Source organism: Salarias fasciatus, chromosome 22, assembly GCF_902148845.1.
Source record: "Salarias fasciatus chromosome 22, fSalaFa1.1, whole genome shotgun sequence".
In the NCBI taxonomy this organism is placed as follows: domain Eukaryota; kingdom Metazoa; phylum Chordata; class Actinopteri; order Blenniiformes; family Blenniidae; genus Salarias; species Salarias fasciatus.
The window spans coordinates 10,065,095-10,086,480 of record NC_043765.1 but is presented as its reverse complement, the minus strand read 5'-3'; the positions used below and the strand labels follow the sequence as shown (position 1 = coordinate 10,086,480).

The 21,386-nt window shown below is 43.7% G+C and overlaps 4 protein-coding genes across 11 annotated transcripts in view; 2 read left to right on the top strand and 2 right to left on the bottom strand.

Moving 5' to 3' along the window:
- LOC115409066 (class I histocompatibility antigen, F10 alpha chain-like) overlaps positions 1-21,386 on the bottom strand; it is a 348,874-nt gene that overhangs the window by 104,185 nt on the left and 223,303 nt on the right. The gene's annotated exons all lie outside the window — the stretch shown is intronic.
- Positions 1-21,386, top strand: part of LOC115409078 (class I histocompatibility antigen, F10 alpha chain-like) — a 420,939-nt gene that overhangs the window by 210,686 nt on the left and 188,867 nt on the right. The gene's annotated exons all lie outside the window — the stretch shown is intronic.
- Positions 1-21,386, bottom strand: part of LOC115409072 (class I histocompatibility antigen, F10 alpha chain-like) — a 324,040-nt gene that overhangs the window by 246,371 nt on the left and 56,283 nt on the right. The window lies entirely within an intron of this gene.
- On the top strand, positions 896-14,837 carry LOC115409075 (class I histocompatibility antigen, F10 alpha chain-like). Its single transcript, XM_030120068.1, has 7 exons — positions 896-1,051; positions 2,845-3,108; positions 10,386-10,667; positions 10,859-11,173; positions 13,904-13,999; positions 14,129-14,146; positions 14,288-14,837. Exons 1-7 carry the CDS (start codon positions 997-999, stop codon positions 14,350-14,352), a joined length of 1,095 nt encoding a protein of 364 aa, XP_029975928.1. The 5' UTR covers positions 896-996; the 3' UTR covers positions 14,353-14,837.

Here is a 21,386-nt window from a genome sequence, read left to right as displayed (position 1 = left end):
TGTATCTCCTGGTTCTTATTTCAATATATTCTGAAGCTTTACAGGCAATAAATTCCACTTTGCCTGATACATTATTTTTAGGATGCTTCAATCAACAATATCAGGAAATTTCAAAGCTTTCAGTTTCATAAATAATGGATTAGAGGCTCTCGATAATGACTGTTTGTAATTATCCTTATAGCCTTTTCTGTAGTGTGAATATTGTCTGTAAGTCAGTTTTCCATGCCGTGCCCCACACTTCAACACAACACATGAGATCAGGTCAAATCAGTGTGTTATACAGTGTTAATAAAGCACAACTGTTCAGAAAAAACTTGACTCTGTGTCACAGAAATGTCTTTCCCAAGATTCCCTTTGGTGTCATTAATGTGAGATTTCCTCTTCAGATCCTCATCAGTCATCACTGCCAAGAAGCTGGTTTCTGTTCCACCATGAATGTTTGGATATTTAGAGGTTATGCACACACACACACACACACACACACACACACACACACACACACACAAACACACACACACACACACACACACACACACACACACACACACACACACACACACACACACATCATACACATCATACACACCAAATAGCTTACTCATTAGTTCAGTTTCTTTCTGTTTTTTTGTTGTTTTTTTTTTGTTTTTTTTTGTTTTCTGGGGTTTGTTTTTTGTTTTGCTTCCTCTGTTTTCTGTCCTGCTGCTTGTCTCTGTCTCTCTGGTGTTTGTTCGTTTTTGCAATCAAGAAAAAAAAGCAGAGCTGTGTGTCATCAGCTGCAGAGTGAAAGCTGACAGGCTCATCACGTGACTTCCCAGAAGCTCTAACACCGCTGCTGCTCAGACGGTCTCCAAACCTGACTGAGTGTCTTCCACCCAGCAACTCTCACTCTGAATTGTCATTGGCTCCAGCAGCTTCCTCCTCCCTCTTGGTTTCCTTCTTCTTCAGCTCAGACGCTCAAAGTGTTTCAGTGAGAGAAGAAAGAGAGGACAGGTGAACATGCAGCTCTTCCTGGCTCTCTGCTTTCTGCTGGGAATCCCCAGCGGGGCTCCAGGTAGGATTCCAGCTTTCTAGAGTCTCTTCAGAGCTTCAGTCAACAATCTGTCTCCTCTGGATCATCAGCTTTTAGTGTCTCGTTGTTTGATTCCTCATCCTTTCTCTCTGGGATGTTGAACTCCTGTCCGCGCTCATTCAGACTGCTTGCTGAACTGCCAGCTTTGTTGGACATTTTAAATCTTTGTTCACTTAAAAAAAGAAGAAGTGTGTTCAGGTGTGATGAGTTACTGCGGTAAAGCCATCCCCCTGTGAAAAAAACGAAGTGCCGCGGTGCGCGCTTACACTCGGCATTAAGGTAACAGCGCAGGCAGGCACATGTCACTGTATAACTGGATTTATAAATATAAAAAATCCCTCTGATATCCACAAACCAATTCACCTCAGGATGACAGCAGACCTTCCCACGATGTCACTCACCAAACTTTAGATCAATCTGAAGTTGCATTTCAAAGTAAGAGCCCTCCAAAAACACCACTTCTGGGATTGTATTTCCACTAATTCTACAAAAAAAAAACAAAAACTGTGAAATGCAACATCAGATTGATCTGAAGTTTGGTGAGTGACATCGTGGGAAGGTCTACTGTGATCCTGAGGTGAAATGGTTTGTGGATATCAGAGGGATTTTTTATATTTATAAATCCAGTTATACAGTGACATGTGCTGTTACCGTAATGCCTAGTGGAAGCGCGCACCAAGGCACTTCGTTTTTTTCACAGAGGGATGGCTTTACCGCAGTGATGAACTGCCAGTGATGTGTTCCTGGATGTGGAGAGAATGTTCTCAGCTGGAGGCAGAATCTCCACTGCAGAGAAGTTCTGAGCCTCTTCTGACTGAAACACTAAATGCTGTCTGAGTTTCCAGCAGCAGAAAGAGTTTCTCTCTCTTCTCACCGTCCATCATTCTGGATCTCTGACGGTTTGTTCCAGAAAGTGTCTCCATGTCTGTTCTCCACGGCTCTCTGCTGGAATTCTGGGAAATTCCGTCTGATTTTCCAAAGTAACCCTGCTCAGTAATCCCTGTTTTGATCAGATATCCCTGTAATGAGATTACATTTATGTACTGTAACAGATTCCAGTTCCATTGTTTGTATCCTGATGACGTCACGCCGTTCAGTTCAGTTCAGTTTGATTTGTCCAACATTTCAAAACGGCTCCAGTTGAACCAAAGAGCTTCACAGAAGGTCAAAAGGAAGAAGAAATGAAAAAGGCTGAGCTGAACATATTTCTAACAGATCAGACCAATCAGACTCCAGATGTTCTCCAGTCCAGCTGCTGCTGACAGCCTGAGAGGAGAGGAGGGTTTCAGTCTGGACCTGAACTGTCCTCCAGACTGAGGCTGGAGCTGAATGGAGTTTAGTTTCATGGAGGAACCTGACTGAGTGTCTTCCACCCAGCAACACTCACTCTGAATTCTCATTGGTTCAAACAGCTTCAGCCTCTTCTGGCTCCTTTCATTTCCTGCTTCTTCTTCTCCACATGAAGAACAGTGACTTGTGTTTCTGCTGCTGGTAGAAGTGAGTTTCTAGTGAGCTGGAATCAGTCAGTGAGTTGAAGAGTTGATCAGTGAGAAGAAAGTGAGCTTTGATTGGTCTCATCAAGTGTTTCCAACCAGAGGAAGTGAAGAAAAGAGTGAAGAGATGCTCTTTGAATCTCATGGATTCAGGCTTTAAAGCAGCTCAACACTTTACACAAGAAAAGGAAGAAGCAGCCAGATCAGAGGGAAACAGCAAATGTCCAATCAGGCTGGACTGTCAGTGTTATTGATTGATTTACTCTCTTCTCTTTCTTCCAGACATTCACTCTCTCAAGTATTTCTACACTGGAGCCTCCAATGTTCCAAACTTTCCAGAGTTTGTGATCGTTGGTTTGGTGGATGAACATCAGATTGAGCACTACGACAGCAACACCAGGAGGTCTGTCTCCAAACAGGACTGGATGAATAAAGTCACAGAAGATCCAACATACTGGGACAGTCAGACTGAAGTATCTCTGGGAGCTCAGCAAACCTTCAAAGCAAACATTGAGATCTTGAAGCAGCGTTTGAACCAAACTGGAGGTTTGATTGAATTTTGTCTTTTTTCCTGATCCTGTCTTCACTGAGTCCACACACACACACACACACACACACACACACACACACACACACACACACACACACACACACACACACACACACACACACAGCTTGCTGGTCAGGTCAGATCCAGTCCTCCTCCAGTAGAATCAAAGCAGATCCATAGAGAAATGTGAGAGCTGCTTTGTGAAATCCAAAGAAAACTTTTTCCAAACAGAGTTTGAATGAAAACTCCCAGTTTGTCTCTTGTTCTTTGAGCTTTGAGTCAGCAGCAGCAGCAGCAGCAGCAGCAGCAGCAGGGGTGAAGTGGTTAGCACTGTCCCCTCACAGCAGGAGGACCTGGGTTGGATTCCTTTCTCTCCTCAGACTTTCTCCCAGCTCAGTGTGATGCTCACACACTCCATTCAGGCTGCTGATTGTTGACAGGAAGCAGATCAATATGTCCCACTGATCCTGAGTCAGCGTCAGCAGCCCGTTAGCTCCAGCAGCTGCTCAGCAAGGAGCTAACGGGCTGCTGAGCAACCAGGCTAACCTTCAGCTAGCTGCTGAAAGGAGCTAGCTTCAGCTAGCTGGTTAGCTAAACTAGCTTCAATGTCAGCTAGCTTGTTAGCTAAACTAGCTTCAGTGTCAGCTAGCTTGTTAAAGAAGCTCAAAGGTCAGAAACTTGTTAAATAACTTTAACATCTGCAGCATGTTACATAACCTAGCTTAAACAGAAGTTAGCTTGGTCAAAGAGCTAGCTTAAACATCAGCTAGCATGCTGAACAAGCTAGCTTAAATGTCATCTAGCATGTTAAATTAGCTATCTAATACGTCAGCTAGCATGTCAAAGAGGATAGCTTAAACTTCATTTAGTTAGTGAACGAAGCTAGCTTAAACATCAGTTCGCTTGTTGTAGAAGCTAGCTGAAAAGGCTAAGTTAAACATTAACTAGCATGTTAACAAGCTCACTTAAACATCAGCTAGCATGTTAAATAAGCTAGCTTAATCATCTGATAGCATGTTATAAAAACGAATTAAAATATTTGCTACATGATAAATAAAACTAGCCTAAACATCTGTACATGCTAGCTTAAAAATTTGCTACCTTGTTAAAAACTAGCTTGCACATCTGCTAACATATTGAATAACCGAGCCTGAACATCAGCTAGCTTGATTAACAACAGTTAGCTTAAACATCTATTAGCATGCTAACAACTTGCTTAACCATCTGCTAGCTTGTGAACAACTAGCTTAAACATTTGCTAACTTGTTAAAAAACTAGCTTAAATGTGCGAGCTTGATAAAAAACTAGCTTAAACATCTGCTAGCTTGTTAAAAACCTAGCTAAACATCTGTTAGCTTGATAAAAACTAGCTGGAACATCTGCTAGCTTGTTAAAAAAAACTAGCTTAAACATCTGCTAGCTTGTTAAAAATTAGCTTAAAGATCAGCTAGCTTGTTAAAAACTAGCTAAACATCTGCTAGCTTGATAAAAAAACTAGCTAAAACTCTGTTAGCTTGATTAAAAAAACTAGCTTAAACATCTGCTAGCGTGTTAAAAAACTAGCTAAACATCTGTTAGCTTGTTAAAAAAACTAGCTTAAACATCTGCTAGCTTGTTAAAAACTAGCTTAAACATCTGCTAGCTTGTTAAAAACTAGCTTAAAAATCTGGTAGCTTATTTAAAACTAGCTAAATATCCGCTACATTGATATAAAAAACTAGCTAAACATCTGCTAGCTTGTTAAAAATTAGCTTAAACATCTGCTAGCTTGTTAAAAACTAGCTTAACAGTCTGCTAGCTTATTAAAAAACTAGCTTAAACATCTGCTAGCTTGTTAAAAAAATAGCTTAAACATCTGATAGCTTGTTAAAAAACTAGCTTAAACATCTGCTAGCTTGATAAAAAAACTAGCTTAAACATCTGCTAGCTTGTTAAAAAACTAGCTAAACATCTGTTAGCTTATTAAAAAACTAGCTTAAACATCTGTTAGCTTGTTAAAAAGTAGCTTAAACGTCTGCTAGCTTTTTAAAAAACTAGCTTAAACATCTGTTAGCTTGTTAAAAAGTAGCTTAAACGTCTGCTAGCTTATTAAAAAACTAGCTTAAACGTCTGCTAGCTTGTTAAAAGACTAGCTTAAACGTCTGCTAGTTTATTAAAAAACTAGCTTAAATATCTGCTGGCTTGTTGAAAAACTAGCTTAAACATCTGTTAGCTTGTTAAAAAGTAGCTTAAACGTCTGCTAGCTTATTAAAAAACTAGCTTAAACGTCTGCTAGCTTGTTAAAAAACTAGCTTAAACGGCTGTTAGCTTGATTAAAAAAACTAGCTTAAACGTCTGCTAGCTTATTAAAAAACTAGCTTAAACGTCTGCTAGCTTATTAAAAAACTAGCTTAAACATCTGTTAGCTTGTTAAAAAGTAGCTTAAACGTCTGCTAGCTTGTTAAAAAACTAGCTTAAACGTCTGCTAGCTTGTTAAAAAACTAGCTTAAACGTCTGCTAGCTTATTAAAAAACTAGCTTAAACGTCTGCTAGCTTGTTAAAAAACGAGCTTAAATATCTGCTAGCTTGTTGAAAAACTAGCTTAAACATCTGCTAGCTTGTTAAAAAACGAGCTTAAACATCTGCTAGCTTGTTAAAAAACTAGCGTAAACATCTGCTAGCTTGTTAAAAAACTAGCTAAACATCTGTTAGCTTGTTAAAAAAATTGCTTAAACGTCTGCTAGCTTGTTAAAAAACTAGCTTAAACGTCTGTTAGCTTGATTAAAAAAACTAGCTTAAACATCTGCTAGCTTGTTAAAAAACTAGCTTAAACGTCTGCTAGCTTATTAAAAAACTAGCTTAAACGTCTGTTAGCTTGATTAAAAAAACTAGCTTAAACATCTGCTAGCTTGTTAAAAAGCTAGCTTAAACATCTGCTAGCTTGTTAAAAAACTAGCTTAAACATCTGCTAGCTTGTTAAAAAACTAGCTTAAACATCTGCTAGCTTATTAAAAAACTAGCTTAAACGTCTGTTAGCTTGATTAAAAAAACTAGCTTAAACATCTGCTAGCTTGTTAAAAAACTAGCTTAAACGTCTGCTAGCTTATTAAAAAACTAGCTTAAACATCAGCTAGCTTGTTAAAAAACTAGCTTAAACGTCTGCTAGCTTATTAAAAAACTAGCTTTAACATCTGTTAGCTTGTTAAAAACTAGCTTAAACATTTGCTTGTTTAAGCTAGTTTTTTAACAAGCTAGCAGCCGTTTAAGCTAGTTTTTTAACAAGCTAGCAGACGTTTAAGCTACTTTTTAACAAGCTAACAGATGTTTAAGCTAGTTTTTTAACAAGCTAGCAGATATTTAAGCTAGTTTTTTAATAAGCTAGCAGACATTTAAGCTAGTTTTTTAATAAGCTAGCAGACGTTTAAGCTAGTTTTTTTAATCAAGCTAACAGACGTTTAAGCTAGTTTTTTTAATCAAGCTAGCAGATGGTTAAGCTAGTTTTGAACAAGCTAGCAGATGTTTAAGCTAGTTTTTAACAAGCTAGCAGATGTTTAAGCTAGTTTTTTTAACAAGCTAGCAGATGTTTAAGCTAGTTTTTAACAAGCTAGCAGATGTTTAAGCTAGTTTTTAACAAGCTAGTAGATGTTTAAGCTAGTTTTTAACAAGCTAGCAGATGTTTAAGCTAGTTTTTTTATCAAGCTAGCAGATGTTTAAGCTAGTTTTTAACAAGCTAGCAGATGTTTAAGCTAGTTTTTAACAAGCTAGTAGATGTTTAAGCTAGTTTTTAACAAGCTAACAGATGTTTAAGCTAGTTTTTTAATAAGCTAGCAGCCGTTTAAGCTAGTTTTTTAACAAGCTAGCAGACGTTTAAGCTACTTTTTAACAAGCTAACAGATGTTTAAGCTAGTTTTTTAACCAGCTAGCAGATATTTAAGCTAGTTTTTTAATAAGCTAGCAGACATTTAAGCTAGTTTTTTAATAAGCTAGCAGCCGTTTAAGCTAGTTTTTTTAATCAAGCTAACAGACGTTTAAGCTAGTTTTTTTAATCAAGCTAGCAGATGGTTAAGCTAGTTTTGAACAAGCTAGCAGATGTTTAAGCTAGTTTTTTATCAAGCTAGCCAACGTTTGTTAAAAACGAGCTAAACATCTGCTAGCATGTTAAAGAAGCTAGCTAAACATCTGCTAGCATGTTAAATGGTTCTGTAGTGATTGAGAAATGTCTCCTGATCTCTCAGGGCTTCTCAACATGGTGATTTTCAATCTAAACGCTCCGTCTTTTCTCTTTTTTTTCCTCTCTATCTATTTAGCTAATTGGTTTGTTGAGCCGCTGTCAGAATCTCAGGATTAAATTCCCGTGACGTCGCTGCTGCAGCACAGAGCCTGTCAGCGTTGTTGTTTTTGTTGTTGTTGTTTTTTCACCTGTTGTTGAGACGAGCCGTGGCTCTGCTGGCAGGAGGCGGCAGCTGCAGCTTCACAGCCGGATGTTCCGGCCCGGTCACACCGCCCCAGCTGTGCTGCAGCGTGCCTGGAGCGGGGAGGAAAGAATTCACCGCCGTTTAACAGAAGCTGTCCTCCGTTAAAGCCACGCCGTAAACGCCGGGCCCCCGCCGGCGTTACCGGGGGGGCCCTCCTGCCGCTCCCAAAGTTTTGAGCCGCGCAAAATATTCCGAGCGGCGAGGAGCGTCGAATTTTCCGCCCCGGCAACGTTCGCCCCCGCTCCGCCGACGCCCGGTCCCAGTTCGGCGCCGCCAGACGCGAGTCGGTGGACGCTGGGGTCCGCCAGGCCGACGCAGTCTGGAACCAAATCTAAATACATAGAAATGAAAAAGGAGAACAGTATTTTTTCACAGTTGTGAACACGAGAACAGCCAAGACGTTCTGACAGACCGTTTGGCTTTTTAGAATTCTAATAAATCTGTTCAAATAATTCCCCCGTCCTCTAATTCTTTGACTTTTCCTAAATATGCGTCTTGCATGTTTTTCTGAAGCAAATCAGGTCCTAACAACGACACACAGAATATTCCAAAGCATTCATCCCTCCACAAGATAAAGAAGACGCACTTCGCCTTGCTTGTTTCTGCGACTGATTTGCTTTGGTTCATATGCGGCGTCTGAACAGGGAGCGAGCTCTGACAGCAGACAGTCAGACAGACGGCCAGAAATATCAACCAAACCCCCCAAAAAAAGACAATAAAAAGAGGCAGAAGAGATATAAGGTGGAAGAAGCGGAGACGTGTCGGACATCAGCGATCTGGACTGGAGTGAAGAGGAGGAAAGTTCAGAATCAGAGTCAGAACAGCCGCGGAACAAACAGCCAAACAAAAGTCATCCTGCTGCCCCGAAAATAGCGACGACCTCCAGCTGCTGTTCGGTCCAGCAGAACCTGCAGTGGAGCATGAAGCGCTCAGCGCCACCTCCAGGTAGAGAGAATCACTGCAGGCTGCTGTCAGTTTACAACGACATCATAACAACATCAAATGCTGTAAAAAAAATAAATAAATAAAGGAATGTAATAAAATGAAAGCCAGTAGAACACGGTGTTGACAGCAGGAGCACTGCAGCGTCTCCAGAGGGGCCAGTTACAGATTCAGCTCAAATATTCTATCCTCCATCAAAGCTCAGCAAACCAAGTGTTTTTCGTTTCCACAAATGAATTTTAGAAGGAACATATTTTCTGAATGAATCCCTTTGTCCTGTGGAGCCTGCAGTCCCAGAACCCAATGAGCAGGGTGAGGACGGACCGTGTGCAGGTGTCCGTCCTGCTGCAGCCGGGGAGACTGATTTTACTCATTTTAATATGTTCCTGATTATTATTGACAGTTAATGATACAACTATTGTGTGTGTGTTGGTGTGTGTGTGCGTGTTTATCAGGGAAACCAGTGCGCAGAGTGTGAGAGGTGACGCTGCGCTAATGCGCTCTGTAAAAAGTTCAATACATTTTAAAACCTGATTTGAGGCATTAATAAAGCAGATATGCTCAAAACTTTGGGAGCGGCAGGAGGGCCCCCCCCCCCGGTAACGCCAGCGGGGGCCCAGCGTTTACGGCGTCGCTTTAACGGAGGACAGCTTCTGTTAAACGGTGGAGAGCGGTGATGAATTGTTCTCAGCGCTCCAGGCACGCTGCAGCACAGCTGGGCGGTGTGACCGGGCCTGCAGCGAGCCAGCTGAGCCCTGAGACTCCTTCATGCTCCCAGACGGGAGAAGGAAGGTTGTTTATTTTGCTACCAGTCGGCGCCATTGTTCCTGCTCAACGTGGCTGTGGCAATGCGGTGTTGGCGATGGCCCATCATGCACCGCGGTGGGCTTCCTGACATCGCCATATTTCATTTTTACGATGACCGCGACAGCCCTAATGCTAAAGAAGCTAGCTAAACATCTGCTAGCATGTTAAAGAAGCTAGCTAAACATCTGCTAGCATGTTAAAGAAGCTAGCTAAACATCTGCTAGCATGTTAAAGAAGCTAGCTAAACATCTGCTAGCATGCTAAAGAAACTAGCTAAACATCTGCTAGCATGCTAAAGAAGCTAGCTAAACATCTGCTAGCATGTTAAAGAAGCTAGCTAAACATCTGCTAGCATGCTAAAGAAACTAGCTAAACATCTGCTAGCATGCTAAAGAAGCTAGCTAAACATCTGCTAGCATGTTAAAGAAGCTAGCTAAACATCTGCTAGCATGCTAAAGAAACTAGCTAAACATCTGCTAGCATGCTAAAGAAGCTAGCTAAACATCTGCTAGCATGCTAAAGAAGCTAGCTAAACATCTGCTAGCATGCTAAAGAAGCTAGCTAAACATCTGCTAGCATGTTAAAGAAGCTAGCTAAACATCTGCTACCATGCTAAAGAAACTAGCTAAACACCTGCTAGCATGCTAAAGAAGCTAGCTAAACATCTGCTAGCATGCTAAAGAAGCTAAATGAAATGTGAGGACGACACATTCCAGTCACATGAGAGCGTTGTGAAGTCGGGCTCAGACTGGAGGAAATCCAGAGTTTCTGTTGCTTCCTCACATCAATGTGAATCTCACTTCAAGACTTTTCAACAAAGTGTCCAAACATTTGACTGCAGCCATTCAGAACCTCACTTCATTGCCTTTGTCTTCAGTTCCACTGAACAAAGTTGCTGAATGAATCCAAACCACTGATTGATGATGAAAAAGCTGCGACGCGTCAACATGGAGCTGAATCCAGAAGAAATCCATCAAGTCAGAGTCCTGATCACACACCAACACTCACTCACTGTGTGTGTGTGTGTGTGTGTGTGTGTGTGTGTGTGTGTGTGTGTTTCTCTCTCTCAGGTGTTCATATTCTCCAGAGGATGTATGGTTGTGAATGGGACGATGAAACTGATGAAGTGGTGAAGGGATATTTTCAAGATGGTTTCGATGGAGAAGATTTCCTCGTTCTGGACCTGAAGACAGAAACATGGATCGCTCCAGTTCAACAGGCTGTTCCCACCAAACACAAGTTGGACAATGACAAAGCTTTGACATCTTATTGGATAAACTACCACAGTACAGAATGTCCTGACTGGCTGAAGAAGTATGTGGGGTTTGGTCGGAGCTCACTGATGAGAAAAGGTAAAATGTTTGGAGTTTGTCTTCTCTTCTTTCATGCTGCTCTCAGCATCTCCTCTCCTCTCTCCATCTGGCCTTCCTTCATCCCTCTTTCCATGGCCCGTCTCTTCCTGGCTGCAGTGGCTGACATGAGAGAGAAAGAGTGTAGAGAAGAATCCAGTAAAGTGTGAGGTGTCTTCCTGCTTGTTCTCCAGATCTTCCCTCAGTGTCTCTCCTCCAGAAGACTCCCTCCTCTCCGCTCACCTGCCACGCTACAGGTTTCTACCCCGACAGAGCCGACTTGTTCTGGAAGAAAGACGAGGAGGAGCTCCATGAGGACGTGGTCAAAGGAGAGATCCTCCCCAACCATGACGGGAGCTTCCAGATGAGCGTTGATCTGGATCTTTCAGGGCTCAAAGATGAAGACTGGGGGAGGTACAGCTGTGTGTTTCATCTGGCTGGAGGACAGGAAGTCTCCAAGAGACTGGACAAACGGGACATCAGGACCAACTGGAAGACAAATGATGGAGGTCAGAGACTCTTCATTTCACTCTCATTCTCTCCTGTGTCTTTTGTTCCGTTCTGATGTTTCTCTTTGTTGACAGCAGCTTCACTCCTATCAGTGTGTTTTTATCTGCTCAACAGTTCAAGAAGCTCAATAACTTCCTGCTTTTTCTGAGTTTCTCTTGAAAAGTGTTTCTCACCTCCGTCCAGTTTTTCTGCTTGTTTTGGTTTTGATTCTCTGAATTCCTGTTTTCTGCTCACATCATTCCGTGACTCTGTGTCCGAGGAGCTCATCTGAAGAAGGAAGAATCTGCTCTTTTTTTATTTTTATGTTTGATTTATTTATGAATTTTGAACAGAAAAACCAGCAAGTGGATAACATCAGTATCAAGTGTCAAAGGCTTGCAGGAAACAATATGAATCCACAGAAACTAACAGATACATCTTAAATGTGGCGAGTAAACAAAAACAAAAAAAAGACAACGACAACAACCCCCAAATAAACCATCTCCCCTGAGAGCAGTGATCAGAGCTGCTCCTGTTCTAACAACAGATCCAAGTGTTTTCTGAGATGGGCTCACAGGGCGTGGATGGAGAACCATGGTCTCAGGTCGTGGGGTTGGTTCCAGTGTCGGTGACAAGACGTGGTGTAGAGAGGGGGGCCAGACTTTACCAGATATATCGTCACAGCCTCTGAGAGAATACTTCATTTTCTCCAACTTCATAAATGAAAACGTCTCTGAACTGAATGAAACAGCTGAAAGTGAATCAGAAACTGCATCCAGCATGCAGACAGTCCAGGGCGGTTGAGGAACATGAGGGGGGGTCAGCCGGGCCTGGATTCCATTCAGGACAGTTGGGATCTGTGCCTGGAAACATCCTTGCCAGCCTCCTTTCTGACCAGTGAACCCCAGGGACGACCTTCCATTGGACGATGCAGCGACGGGCGCAGATAGATGAGGAGTGGAGCCGCTTCAGAATACATGGCCTCCGTTCATCAGTAATGTCCACATCCAGCTCCTCCGGCCAGGTCAGACGGAGGAGATCAGGTGTTCCTGAACGTTTAGAAAGAAGATGATGGTTGAACTTTGAGGTTCCTCCCTTCAAAGAAGGCCCGATCTCCAGCATGGCGTCCATTATAGAGGCATCCGGAATGTTGGAAGAGTCAGGGAAGTGCTTGTTGATGAAGTCTGGAGCTTACAAATACCTAAAAAAGTGACAGTTGGACAAATTAAATTTTAATGATAATCGAGCAAATGAGGCCAAAATGCCCTCCACATGGAAGTCCTTCACAGAGGCAAGTCTGTGGCTCTGCCACATCGAAATGATCCATCGATGAGTGGTGGTGGAAACAGAGGCTTCAGATCCAACGGCGAGTGAAGAGGGATTCTCAGGAAACCACAATGTTTCTTCACTTCAGCCCAGATTTGAAGGCAGTTTTTAACCATGACGTTGTCAGTATATGATGGAGGAGATCATTTTCAGGGAAGACACAAAGGTGAGAGTAAAGAAGCTGAATCTCACGATGCCTCCTCCACTGGCAGCCAGGTCGGCCTCCCACCATTGCCACACCAGAGCAGCATTGTGGGAACATTTACAGACCAGTAATAGTACAGAAAATCTGCCAATGCAAGACCGCCAGAGTCCTGCTTTTCTGTAAGAAGGTTTTTCACATTCTGGGAGGTTTTTTGTTCCACAGAAACTGTGAGATTGAACTGTCAAGAGACTGGAAACATTTTGTGGGGATAAACATCGGAATGCTTTGAGAAAGATACAAAAATCTGGGTAATCCACTCATTTTGATCCAACTAATCCTGCCAGCCAAGGAGAGAGGCGTCACAGACCAGCGGTGTTTATCTTGAGTGAGCAGCTCGAGTCTTGGGATGAAGTTCGCCTTATGGAGGTCAGAAAACTCCTTTGTTATCTGAATCCCCAAATATTTGAAACTTTGCAGAGCAGGTTTAAAGGGTGAACTGGTCAGCGGGTCGGACGTGGCAATGGGACTTACAGGGAAAACTTCACTGCTGTCCAAATTAAGTTTATAGCCAGATATCTGTCCGAAATGCTTCAAAGTATTCAAAATAGGAGGTATAGAGATATCTGGATCTGAAACAAAAAGCAGCAAATCATCTGCGTACAAGGACACCTTGTGTACAAAACCACTCCTTGAAATGCCACACATGCTGCTCGCCCTGAGAGCTGCTGCCAGAGGCTCTGTGGCAAACAGCCGGGGGGGGACAGCCCTGCCTGGTTCCACGACTGAGGGGGAAATATTTAGAATGATTATTATTTGTACGTACACGTGCCAGTGGTGAGGAATATAACAACTGCACCCAGGATATAAATTTACCACCAAAACCAAAACGCTTTAAAGCGTAGAATAGAACGGGCCGCTCCACCCGATCAAAGGCCTTTTCTGGATCCATTGTGATGACAAATTCTGAGTATTAGATGGAGAGGGCGAATATACGAGTTTAATAAGCATCTAATGTTATGGTAGGAATGTCTTGTCTTCATAAAACCTGTCTGATCACAATTAATTACAGTGGGCAGGATGGACTCAATTCGTTTTGCCAACATTTTTGCTGCCATTTTAACAGCAGAAGAATCTGCTCTGATAACACAATCCACTGCTTCTGCTGTTTCTATGAGGCAGGAGAGGATTATTGATCAGGGTAGACGACCTCTGACAATCCATCTGGAATCTAGATGATGGAAACAGAGACTCTCCTCACTGACCAGATGTTTCTCTGCAGGACTTCCCACTGGAGCTGTTGTTGGAATTGCTGTTGTTGCTGCTCTGGTCCTGGCAGGCGTTGGACTCATCATCTGGTTTAAGAACCGACCTCAAGGTAAAGTAGAAACTCTCCTTTCCTCATCAGGATCATTGATGTGTGTGTGTTGAACCTGAAGGAGGGTTTGGAGTGGAAAAGAGTGGTTGTCATGGTAACCTCCTCCCTCTCTCTCCTGCTGTTTTTCAGGGTCCAGAGGGACCAGCAGTGAGTACTTTCCTATTTCCTTTCATCAGGATGTTTCAGTGTTGTTTGATGTTCCTTTCTGTTGTTTCTGCCTTCAAGCTGACTTCTTGCTTTGGAACATGTTTCATGTGTTTCCAACAAGTTTTGCTCTTTGTTTTCTAGAATCTGACACTTCCTCTTCATCAGGAGAAGAAGCCATGCAGAGCATGTTAAAAACCTCTTCATGAAGGAAGAGTCCAGAGAGGCTCCAGTCATTGAGTCTGATGGAGCAAGAGCCAAAAGAAATGATGGAGAAGTTGCTGATTGCTCCACTTTGAGCTGCTCTCCAGGACGAAACATGAAATGAATCAGTTTCCATTTTCTTGAATATCAGTGTGAAGTGATGAGGATGAGGGGATTACGGTAATCCAGGCTGTCTTCACTAGATTAGAACTGATGTGTTGAGCGAGTTTCTCTCCTCCACTGATTTCCTCCTGACTAAACTATTGATCTGCTTCATTCACTTGTTGCTTCTCATCACTTCCTTCTGATCTTTTCTTGGTTTATTTGATCTCAGATGGTGAAATGTTTTCTTTGCAGAAACCAGGAGCTTTTTCCTTTAATGTGTCAGTTCCTCACATTCATTGTTGGTTTAATGAGATGTTGTTTTTCTTTTTCAATCATATTTATGGTGTGTTTTGAGCCTCTGAATAAAGTTCTCCATAATCCAGAATCCCTCAGTCTTCTAGTCTTTTTTGGATTCATATTTTCTTGTTTTCTATCTTTATTGAGATTTCTAGTATTCTCAGTTGTTACAAAGTGTTTCCTGAAGTGACTCCATGTAGAACAAAGAGTTTCCTGAAGTGACTCCAGGTTCTTCAGTTGTTGGTTGGTTGAGTGGAAGATGGACCTGGAACCCTCCACTGACCACAGCCAGAGGTTGGACCAGGAGATCTCCACTGTTTCTACTGCAGCAGCTCATCATGTCCACATCTGGAGTTGTGGAGTTTCTTGATGTTCCAGTTTGGTCCTGACAGAAGCTTGGCAGTGCTCGGCCTCTCTTGGCCTTCAGCAGTTGGAGAATCTCTTTTACTGAACCACAGGAAGGAGTTGATCAGCCTGTCAAGAGGAAGATGAAATAATCTGAGGATGAATATTGGAACCTGTTGAAAACCTGAGGAGTCTGAAACATAAAACAGGAAGTCATCTGCATACAGTGACAGCTTGTGTGTTAATCTCCTGAACTTGATGACCTTAAATCTATTTCCATGATGGAGTCAGATGGCCGACGGTTCCACGGCGGCAACAAAGGTCAACACGGGTCAATCCTTGGGCCACTTCTTTTTCCTTTATATCTGCTTCCTCTGGGATCTGTTCTACGGAGGTTTGGTGTGTCCTTCCATCTTTATGCTGATTACTGTCAGATCTCTGTCCCTCTGAAGTGTGAAGATTCATTCAGTGCTGCTCAACTCTTGGAGAGCATTAATGCCACTAAGGACTGGATGTCAGAAGATGTTTTGTGTCTCAGTGACAGTAAACTGAGGTTCTTCTGGTTGGTCCTAGTGAGGTCAGCAGTAAACCTGTTCACTTGGGGCCTTTGACTCAGTTTGTTCAGCCCACTGTTACCAACCTTGGTGTTAAAATGGACCATGACCTCAAGCTTGATCAGCAAATTAGTGCTGTTGTGAAATCAAGGTTTTTCCATCTGAGACAACTTGCTAAGGTGAAGTCTTTCCTCTTAAGACACAGTTTTGAAATACTGATTCATGCTTTTGTTCCAACTCGGCTGGACTATTGTAACGCTCTTCACGCCGGCATTGAGGAGAGTTTACTGAAGCGTCTGCAGCTCGTCCAAAATGCTGCAGCTCGCCTTTTAACTGGCACACGAAGATATGATCACGTATCTCCAGTGTTGTCGTCACTTTATTGGCTTCCTGTCCGCTACCGGACTGATTTTAAAACTCTTTTATTTGTCTTCAGATCTTTGAATGGTCTTGCCCACCATATTAGTCTGAACTGTTGGTCCTTATGTGCCGGACGTCGTCTCAGATCAGCAAACAAGGCTCTACTCGCCGTTCCTGACACAAATTTACCGATTGTTTTCTACTCTCGGTCTGAAACTGTGGAATGATTCACCTCTGCACATAAAGCAATCGGATTCTCTTCTTGTTTTTAAGTCCCGCCTTAAGACTCACTTCTTTTCTTTGGCTTTTAACTGGTGTGAGACTGTATTTTACTGAAAAGTTGCCAGTGTTGTCTTATTAATATGTTTATGTCTATTTCTATTGTTTCACTCTGTGTTTGTGCAGCACTTTGGTCAACATTGTTGTTTGTAGTAGTGCTTTATAAATAAACTGGACTGGATTGGAACAAAGAGCTGCCTTGCCTGTGGGCCCAGGAGAGAGGGAACAGGCTGGATCTAATTCTGCTGATGTTCACTGAACCAACCAGGGATGTGTAGAGTAACCGGATCCAGGAAATCAATCAGTGCTGAAGCTCAACCTGTTCAGAATGTAGAACATGTATCTCCATTCCACCAGGTCAAAGGACTTTACAGCGTCTGAAGAAAGAAGAATCAGGAGAATTTGCAGTTTTTAGTGTAAATAATATGAAACAACCATCTGGTGTGAAAGAAGGAATGTCTCCCAGGAATGAAGCCGATTGGTCTGGATGTATCGATCAGCTGCTACAAACACAACATGAACTTCAGAGTCAGGAGAGAAGAAACTAGAGCTGAGTTCTGAACACTTTATTCCAGTTTTAAAGCTGGTTAAGTTCCATTGATCTGATCATTAAGAGCTGATGTTCCATTTGAACTTTGTGATAATACAGGCTGTAGTACAGCAACAATATAATAATGATAATAATAATCATCACCATCATCCAGAGTCCATAGAAATAAAGCTCTGAGGGATATTTTCTGACAGGATGAAGTTCACCTGTTGTCACATCTCTGAAGGAGGATTTGACTTTTCCACATGATGAAATGATCCAGCAGCTTTTTGAGATGCAGATCAAAAGTTTGTTCTGTCAGATGAATCAAAATGAGTCTGAATATTTCAGGCTCCATCCACAGGTTCTTTTCTGAAGCTTTCTTTTCCAGCTGGTCTTCAACATGTTGCTGCTGCTCTGCTCCTCTTCCAGTGTGGCTTCTTTCTTTTCCTGTGAAGAAAACCTGTTGAAGTGAAATCTGCCCGGCAACTGATGACCAGTCACAGACTGAGCTCTGACTCAGAGCTTCCAGATGGGATTATTTCAACTCTGAACACAGAAAAACTCAATAAAACTTCAGTTTGATGTTTTCATGTTGCTCATTTAGTTTTAATAGATCTTTCTTTGATGCTGTAGTGATGAAATTTGGGGAAACTGATGTTTTTTTGGAGCAACTCCAGACGACAAGTCAGTCCCTTCTCTGAAGCTCTCTGGCGCCCCCGCTGGTGGGGCTCCATGCTGCACTTGGGGCTCCTCCAGGAACAGCCCAGCCAGCAGAAGAAGCCCCATCTCCTCCTGCTCTCTGCTGGGAGTCTTCCTCTGGGGTCCTGGATGCTCGTCCTGCTCCTGCTGCTCACTGAACTGGTTGTGGAAACGTTTCTTTCATTTGGTGCTGACTGAGTTTGGAACGGCGCCGCTTCACCGTGTCGCCACGCTGGAAAGTCCCTTCTCTTCATTCTTTCACTTTCTCTCTCTCTCTCTCTCTGTATTTCCTGTTGACAGGAGTCCCATGAAGAGGAGCTCAACAGCCTCTTTGCCCTCTTTGTAACACCGCAGCGACACCCCCCTGCTCCGGCCCCGCCCCCACCACGTCCCGCCATCCCCCCGCTAACTGTCGGCCAGCAGGATGTGAGGCGGTGAACCCCAGGAAGGCCCCGGGCCCTGACGGTGTACCTGGAAAGGTGCTCCGGGTGTGTGCACAGCAGCTGTCTGGAGCCTTCAGCAGGATCTTCAGCCTCTCTGTGGCCCAAGCAGCCCCCCCCACCTGCCTGAAATCCACCACGATCATCCCCATCCCGAAAAAGTCCCCCGCATCCAGCCTCAGTGACGATCGCCCTGTTGCCCTCACACCGATCATCATGGAGTTCTTCCAGAGACTGGTTCTTCACCACATAAAGGACTGTCTCCCCCCTGCACTCGACCCCCACCAGTTCACATACCGGGGGAACAGAATCCACAGAGGACGCCATCACCATAGCCCTGCATGCGGCGCTGAGCCGCCTGGAACAACGGCACGGCCACGCCAGGATGCTCTTTGTGGACTGCAGCTCGGCCTTCAACACAATCATCCTGGACGTACTGGACAGAAAACCGGACACTCTGCCCCCCCCCCCCAGCCTGCAGAGAGGAGGTCCAGAGGCTGACCACCTGCTGCTCTGACAACAACCTGGCTCTGAACACACAGAAAACCAAGGAGACCATCTGGACTTCAGGAGGAACAGGAGTGACCCCCCCCCCTCTACCTCTCCTGGACGGCCAGCGTCACAGCTGTCATCAAGAAGGCCCAGCAGCGTCTCCACTTCCTGAGAGTCCTCAGGAGGAACAACCTGGACAGGGAGCTGCTGCTGCCTTCTCCCGCTCGTCCCCTGAGAGCCTGCTGACCTGCTGCATCTCCACCTGGTCCGGGAACAACGAACAGACTGAAAAACAGCTTCTTCCCAGAGCCATCACCACCCTGAACTGGGATTCACAGCGACCTGGTCCCTAGTGCTGTGATATTTATGCCTGCCACTGCGGCTGCTGCTGCTTTTTATGGATTATTTATGCTCTTTTTTAATTTATTACATTTGCACTGAAGGAGAAGCTCTCCACATTTCATTGTACTTTTGCATAATGACAATAAATGCTATTCCTCTGACTCTGCCAGACTCACCGCTGCACCACGCCCTGGGTCAGCGGTCTGATTCCCTCCCAGCGTCTCTGATAGAAGCTCCACATCACTTCTTCCTGTCAGAAAGCGTCCCGCTGTTTTAAAAGTGGAACTTGACGCTCCGCTGGACTAATGAGCTTCACTCCAGCAGCAGGTCTGCGTGGCTTCTCCTCCATCAATCCAGCCTTTAATGAAGGAGCAGACAGCCTGACGAGCACAACCCAAACCACAGCGTGACCACGAGGATTCAGCAGGTCTGAGAGAAGACTGTCACCTCCTGCTGAGGCTCCTTCAGGAGGAACAGACTGCTCTGAAACATGACGTCTGTGTTGCGCTGATCCTTCCAGAGACTCAAACAGAGACGTTTGGCTTCATGGATCCAGTTCTGCTTCCTTTCAGGAGGGTTTGCTGTTTTGTTCACGGCTTCATCTGTTTCTACACATTGAGTGTGAATCAGGCCAGACAGCATGAACAGCTCCTCACTGATGAAGAACTTTGTTCACTGATCAGTCAGTCTTTCCCTCCAGGCCTCTGGTTCAGTCAGTCCCTCAAACTAAACACAGCGGAGTTTGACTCCTGAACAAAAAGCAGGAACTGGATGAGAACAAGCTGCTTTAAAAAGAACCAAGTCCTTCATCAAACAGGAGAATCCAGGAAACTTCAAGTTTAACAAGTGAACTAGTAGAAAGGATCAAATAGTGGAGCGGTGGGGGAAATGACTGTGGAGCTGCAATGCATCATGGGAGTTTGGGATGGGATTTGCAAGATTTTGTGGTTTATTCTGATGTTGTGGTGTTGTTGGTAGTTGTGTTTTGTTGTGTTCTTGTAGTTTAGTTCATTTAAATAATATCATGAATGTTCATGTTGGACCAGGAGGGAGAAGTGTGTGTTTCATCCTGTCCTGCTGAGACTTTATCTGACTTGATTCATCATGTCTTCATGGATAGTAAAGAAAAACCTGTTCTGTAAAAACTTTCTTCTCTGATCTATGTGAGTAAACATTATAAAGGTTCAGTGTTGTCAATAGAATTATACAATAAAACTGATGCACAACTATAATGTGTTTTAATGAGGTATGATCAGAATAATGACTGTTAACAGAAGAGTAAACTTGTTCTACACTTCAAGCATGTTTCAATAAACTATAATCAACTCACAGTCAATCTGCAGTCCTCCAGCAGTAGCAGAGTGAACCTAAACACACTTCAATAAACTAAAATGTGGACGAGAAGAATAAACCCAGAACTCTTGAGCTTTATGGAGGAGTGGACTTGTTGGACACTTAATTGTGAACTTTTATAAACTTGTATTGACCCTATAAAGTATATTTTTATGAACTTAAAATGTTCCAGTTCAGTCCAAAGAAGTATTAAATTAGTTCCTTTCTAGTTGCCGACAGGTCCATGATCCACAGTAACTGACTCTACTGTCACTGATCCTCCAGTCTCCTTAATAAAAGCAGCTTCCAGTCTCCTGGCTGCTGCTGAGGGCTGTCAGTCCCCTAATTTCCCCTGGGCTCAACAGGAAGTGACCTCCTGGCAGCTGAAGAACAGTTGACCCTTGACCTGTGAGCAAAGCCTTCCAGCAGAGGAGCGTCTCCACTTTTGGGCCTGTTGGGCTTCCTTCCTGCCAGTCATGTGATCTGCTGGAAGCCACAGTGTGGCAGAGCCTGGTGGAGGAAGATCCAGGTGAATGTGAGAAAGCCTCAGCTCACAGTGGAGCCGCTGCTCTGCACTGACATCTAGTGGGGAGAAGCCAGAAAGACAGGATTGGTCCAGCAGAGACTGAAGCCAGCAGGATGCTGGAGCCTGAAGTGGAAATAGATTCAGAGGAAACTCCAGTGATGTGACAGCAGTTTGGGGAGCTCAGTCTTTAAAGGCACGTGCTCACATCAGTACTGAGTGTCTTTAATGAACACAGAAGCCTGCTGGCCTCTGATTGGTGGAGGGAAGAAGGACATGCTTGGTGAGCCCATCAGTCTGGAGGGAGGCTGGGGAAGTCCAGAGCAGACATCCGTGCTCTGACCTCCTGCCGCCTTCACAACATTCTGGACATGGATTCCCTCTTCACACACTGGTTGTGGAACTATTTGGAGATCATCTTCACTGTGAGAGATGTGAGAGCTGCCAGAGGACGACCAAAAAAAAAAAAAAAAAAAAAAAAAAAAAAGAGAGGACGACAGGGCAGATCAGAGGGATTTAAGGCCTTGAAAAGCTGCAGGTTATTGATCTGCAGCCACAGGGGATTGTTTTAAGCATATAAAACACTTTGAATGACTTGTTGGTGGAAAAGCTCGTTATAAAATAACTTTCATTTGATTTTAGCTGATTCAACCTTTCATGAGCAGCTTTGTGTCTAAATATTGTTTGGGGTGGGGTGGGGTCACGTTCTGGTGTTTAACTTGAGAATTTCTAATCAACA

Coding starts and splice junctions, on each gene's coding strand:
- LOC115409075 (XM_030120068.1), top strand. CDS start 997: ATGCAGCTCTTCCTGGCTCTCTGCTTTCTGCTGGGAATCCCCAGCGGG. Junction 3,109..10,385: donor GCGTTTGAACCAAACTGGAG/GTTTGATTGAAT, acceptor TCTCTCTCTCAG/GTGTTCATATTCTCCAGAGG. Junction 10,668..10,858: donor GAGCTCACTGATGAGAAAAG/GTAAAATGTTTG, acceptor CTTGTTCTCCAG/ATCTTCCCTCAGTGTCTCTC.